General features: G+C 34.2%; 1 protein-coding gene across 1 annotated transcript; it reads left to right on the forward strand.

Moving 5' to 3' along the window:
* Positions 1 to 4644: 4644 nt before the first annotated feature.
* LOC112663651 (olfactory receptor 5W2) lies at positions 4645 to 5580 on the forward strand. The gene has a single exon (XM_025452721.3). It carries the CDS (start codon positions 4648 to 4650, stop codon positions 5578 to 5580), a length of 933 nt encoding a protein of 310 aa, XP_025308506.3. The 5' UTR covers positions 4645 to 4647.
* Positions 5581 to 6000: the final 420 nt, after the last annotated feature.

A 6000-nucleotide genomic window follows, 5' to 3' on the forward strand; every position in this document is an offset into this window, starting at 1 on the left:
TATCATGCACTAAACTTCCTCACAGTGGCCTATGACACACTTGCCCATGTCTCAACGCCCTACAACTATTTTGCAAAGAGAGGAGTTTATAAGTAAGCACTTGCCTATATAGGATTACATATACAAGCACCATGGTGTCAGGGAAGTCATGCAGGCAAAGATTTTTTTGTCTCACTTGTTTGACCCTCATGTCTTAAATTCTAACTGACAATTTTTCATAATGTAAGAAAGTCAACTGAATTAAAAACAAAGCCTTTTAAGATAGTAATTTTCCAATTTTTAATAATAATGTAGTTGCTGAAGCTCAGATTTTAATGGAAAGGTATGAAGGGAAGTTAGATGAAATTGCCTATAGGGGCAGTTAAGTTTAAGAAGGAAAATTTAAGTTCTATCTAAACAGAATGCAACCTGAAGAGAATTTGCATTTCTCATCTGATGAGAAAATGAATTTGGAAAATAAAGTTCCTAGGTAGCACATGTTTATTTTTGGAACACATAGATTTGGTATTTACTTGACTTTTTTAAAGAAATACATTAACTGCAGTAACACAAAATATAGAGCAAGAATATATTATTTACATTATAATCAAGGGTGGATTTTTAACAACATACAAACATCTGTACTTGTTAGCATCCTGCAATGATTCATATATTCTAAAATGTCACTCAGAACACAGTCAACACAGAGTGTCCCCCAAGACTGCCAAATTGCACAACCTGAAAGGCACCATTTTACTTATTTTCTTGGCCTCCTGGATTTATGAAATACAGTGTTTATTGGATACATTTATATATTGGAATATGATTACCATCATAGCATTAGCTAATATCTGCATTCCATCATGTAATTATGTTATTTTTTGTAGTGAGAACTTTTACGATCTAGTCTCCTAGCAACTTTGAAGTATCTCACGCAGTATTATATTGTAACTATAATCATAATGCTGTACAGTAGATCTTCAGAATTTATTCATCCTATAACCACAAGTCTGTACCCTTTGACCAACATCTCCCAATTCCCTCACTCAATTCTTGTCCCTGGTAACCACCATTGTACATTCTAAAGTTTTTGTTAGTTTGGCTTTTTTTAGATTTTATATATATATATATATATATATATATATATATATATATATGTCATATCACACAGTGTCTTTCTTTTTCTGTCTAACTTAGCTCACTTAGCATAATGAGCTGCAATTCATCACACTGTAGTCAGGAAACTATTAAGGGCAAGCTCTTTGATTCTTAAGAACATAATGCTATGAAACCCCAGAAGTTTACTGATTTTATCTGGCTCTCATTTTCAGAGTCTGTATAATGAAGTTATTAAGGACAGCTCAGAAAATACAAGATAATAGTAAAAACATGTGATGATATATATGGATAAATTAAATAATATATGAAAACCACAAAGAATTTGGTAAGATCTCCATACTTTTTGTATCACAAATCTAGTGTTGAATAAAGAGATGCTGAAAGGTATGGTTACAGGATAGAGAATAGAGACATTTTATAGGGCAGAATAATGCCCTATATGTGTGTGTCTCTCATGAACAAATAAATAAAATCTTTAAAAAAATAAAAAAAATAATAGCACACAAAACTTTTTTTTAACAAACAAAAGTTGGTTTTGTTTTAAAAGCATATTCCAATACATTTTTTAAATATTTTTATTTATTTATTCATGAGAGACACAGAGAGAGAGAGGCAGAAACACAGGCAGAGGGAGAAGCAGGCTCCATGCAGGGAGCCCAATGTGGGACTCCATCCTGGGTCTCTAGGATCACGCCCTGGGCTGAAGGCGGCGCTAAACCGCTGAGCCACCCGGGCTGCCCTCCAATACATTTTTTTTTAAGATTTTATTTATTTATTCATGAGAGACAGAGAGAGAGAGAGAAAGAGGCAGAGACACAGGCAGAGGGAGAAGCAGGCTCAAAGCAGGCTCTATGCAGGGAGCCCGACGTGGGATTCGATTCCAGGTCTCCAGGATCAGGCCCTGGGCTGAAAGTGGCGCAAAACCGCTGAGCCACCTGGGCTGCCCCTCCAATACATTTTTAATAAAAGTTTATCCCATAGGGTACCTGAGTACCTCAGTCAGTTAAATGTCTGACATTTGTTCATGTCATGATCTCTGATTCCTAAGATTGAGCCCCATGTCCTGGTTCCTGCTCAGTAGGGAGTCTTCTTATCCCTTTCCCTCTGCCTCTCCTCCCCCCACTTATGCTCCCTCTCTCTCTCAAATAAATAAATAAAATCTTTTTAAAAATTAAAAAAAGAATAAAAGTTCATCCTCACACACGTGAACTATATAAGTAGAAACATTTACTTCTCCTCTTTGTTGAATATCTACCAGCCTAACAACAGGAAAATATTTAATACCACACATTTACTGAGTCATTACTTATGCATAGTCTATATTAAGGATTGTAGGAGTGTAAAAAGACACAAATAGGCAAAACAAATGATTCAGTAAGGGATGTTAGGTATAGTAAATGTTATACAGTTGAAGGAGAGCAGGATAGGCTTCTGAAAGCAGGAAATTAATCTCCCTGTACCAGGTGGTACAGTGATATCCTTATTACCAGAGAGGGAATTTAGGCCCAAGAAGGCTGTAAAAACAAACAAAACCTTAATTCCTCACTAATATACTACCCTGAGGCCAAACCTCTGCCTTATCAATTCTTCACAGATTTATCAATTTCTTGACTAAAGGTACAAAGGCTGCCTGATTTGGTTACTTCTTTAAAGCTTATATTTTATATGGGGCTTTCATATGTATGAAATTAAATTTGTTTTCTCCTGTTAATCTGCCTTATGCCAATTTAATTACTAGGCCACTGAAAGAACCTAGAAGAAGGAAAAAGTTTTGCACCTCTACACAATCAAAAATATAGGTGGTTGAGATGTAGTTGAGAGAAAGGAAACAAACAATGACTACTTAAAAAAGCAGTATGTAAGATTATCATACTTCCAAATGGGAGATGAAGCAGAAATGGAAGAAACAGGGTGAACAATGAAAAGGAACTGAAAATTATTAAGTAGAAAGTCTATTTGAATTTAATTAGACATTCGTTTTCACTGGAGGAGGCTGTAGATTCATGGCCATGAGCATAGCATTGGAATAAATTCTAGTAAATTTCTGACGATCAATTTGGTAATGAGCAAAGAATTGAAAGTCTAGCTTTTGAAGTAACATTCATGAGGGAAAATACAGAAGCAGAAATCTAATTAATCATGTTCATATAACCCAGAAGACTGAAGGCAGTCTTTAGAGATTAAAGTCCCCAAAGTCACCAGGTAGAAATAAAATGCCATCTGCTTTCTGTTCATGTGCCAGAAATAAGAACAGAAATATGATCATTTCGGGTAAGTTCCTAAACAACTAAATTTTAAAAATATAGGATGCAGAGTACCTTACTAATTTTGGAAAAATTAGGAATTGAGTATTAAGGAATTTATAAATTAATCATTTTATACCTGCGTAACTAAGTTAAACAAATTCTGCAACCTATCATCCAAACAATGATATTTCTTTATGAGATCTGTGTGGATTTGACCTTGTTTGTCATTTGTGTAAGGTTAGTAAAGATAACCAAGTTCAATAGGTACACTATCACTGTTTATCACCATGCAAGTGATATTGTACATGTAAACTTGAAATTTGCTCTAGTTTTATCAAAAAATAATTAAGATAACACATTACAAATAAATCCAAGTATATATAGACTACATATCTTAGTATTTAAATCTAGAAAAATAAAAATGAGACCACCACCCACATTACAATTTCTGTATATTAACAGACACACACATACAGAATGTGTATATAAACACAAGACAAGAGGTTATATATCTCAGAAACATTTGTTTTTCTTCTTTCTTTTTTTATTTTGATGGAAAAGACAACTTAAAACCCAAAGATATGCAAATTTATACATGATAGTCTGTTATTTCCTCTTCTGTTTATCAACAGACTTTGTCTTTCAGGGGATTTGTCCTATAGCAAAGGTCAGTCTTTTAAATGCATTCTAAATGCTGTGGCAAACCAGTGAGGAGGAGTGATAGAATAATTGTATAGAACATATTCATATTTCAGTAAACGCTAAAGTCAGCATACACCCATATACTAAACACTATACCATAATAATTTTCATGTATTATATGCAATATCATTTTCAGTGATAAACTCAATTATTTTTCTGTAATAAAGCAGCACATGCAATTATTATTATTTTTTATTTAAATTATTATTGTCTAACATTGTCCAGTATCTTCTGGAGTTTTCTCAACAATTTGTAGTTTCTTTTATACTATTAGGGATCTAGAGCAAACTTTCAGTTTATTCAGATCTAGTACTTGACACTGGACAACAGAAGCCTAAACAAGTAACATATCTCAGGAAAGACATATGTAGTTAGAACCCACAGTTATCAACTTTCTATCCCAACCATGTTCAGTTTTTTCATAACACAATGATGTTTCTTTGAATGTGACACTCATTGGGCTCTTTCCTGAGGGTTAAGAAGATAATATAAAATCATATTTTGTCTTACAGATAGTGTATTGTGTATTCAGTAAAGTCGAATTTTGATCTATCACTTGCTTGATCATTTTTTAAACAGTTCAGAAGAAGCAGAAAGAAGGATGGACAAAGGAAATTGCTCTTCCTTGACTGAATTCTTTTTCTTGGGAATTACCAATAATCCTGAGATGAAAGTGACCCTATTCACCATCATTCTGATTATTTATCTCATTAATCTCCTGGCAAATCTTGGAATGATTATTCTAATTAGAATGGATTTTCAGCTGAATACACCAATGTACTTTTTCCTCAGCCATCTCTCTTTCTGTGACCTCTGTTATTCCACAGCAATTGGGCCCAAGATGCTGGTGGATCTATTTGCCAAAAACAAATCAATTCCTATCATAGGCTGTGCTCTGCAATTCTTGATCTTCTGTACTTTTGTAGATTCTGAGTGTCTACTGCTGGCAGTGATGGCATTTGATCGGTACAAGGCCATTAGCAACCCGTTACTCTACACAGTCAACATGTCCAACAGAGTGTGCTCCCTGCTGATGGCTGGAGTTTACTTGCTGGGAACGGCAGATGCTTTGATACACACAACATTAACATTCAGTTTATGTTTCTGTGGATCAAATGAGATTAATCATTTCTTCTGTGATGTACCTCCTCTCCTATTGCTCTCATGCTCAGATACACAGGTGAATGAGTTAGTGATATTCACCATTTTCGGCTTCATTGAACTGAGTACCATCACAGGAGTCCTTGTCTCTTATTGTTATATAATCTTATCAGTCTTAAAGATCCGCTCTGCTGAAGGGAGGTTCAGAGCTTTCTCCACCTGCACCTCCCACTTAACTGCTGTTGCAATTTTCCAGGGAACTATGCTCTTTATGTATTTCCGGCCAAGCTCTTCCTACTCCCTTGATCAAGACAAAATTACTTCATTGTTTTACACCCTTGTGATTCCCATGTTAAACCCACTGATTTATAGCCTACGGAACAAAGATGTGAAAGGGGCCCTAGAAAAATTGAAAAATAAAATATGTCTTTAAATATTTATATATCACACATGCACACATAGTGATTGTTATTTTCATAAAATTATATGGTATGATCTATGAAAAACATAATTTTCTCAAATACTTAAATAAATGAGTATCTGCACTAAAATTCATCCATAGGAAAATGCTGTAGTTCCTCAAACCTATCTTGCTTCACTATGGTCTTCAATTTACTTATGAAACTACTTTATGGAAAACATCCTGACTCTTCTAATTTTGCCGTATATCTACTCATATATTTTTCATTTAAGCATTATTACAAGTATACTCTGATTTACTGTTGAGTAGTCACTATGTACTTTTTGTATATTTACATGCTTTGCATTTCATCACAAATCCAGTAGTTCTAAACTAATGAATTCTATAATCTAGAGGAATAAACAAATGTTAATTAGCTAAGCACTCAAATAG

The sequence above is a fragment of the Canis lupus genome, chromosome 18 (assembly GCF_003254725.2).
Source record: "Canis lupus dingo isolate Sandy chromosome 18, ASM325472v2, whole genome shotgun sequence".
Taxonomy (NCBI): domain Eukaryota; kingdom Metazoa; phylum Chordata; class Mammalia; order Carnivora; family Canidae; genus Canis; species Canis lupus.

Bases quoted from the DNA above. Each gene is read 5' to 3' on its own strand.
- LOC112663651 (XM_025452721.3), top strand. From the start codon at position 4,648: ATGGACAAAGGAAATTGCTCTTCCTTGACTGAATTCTTTTTCTTGGGA.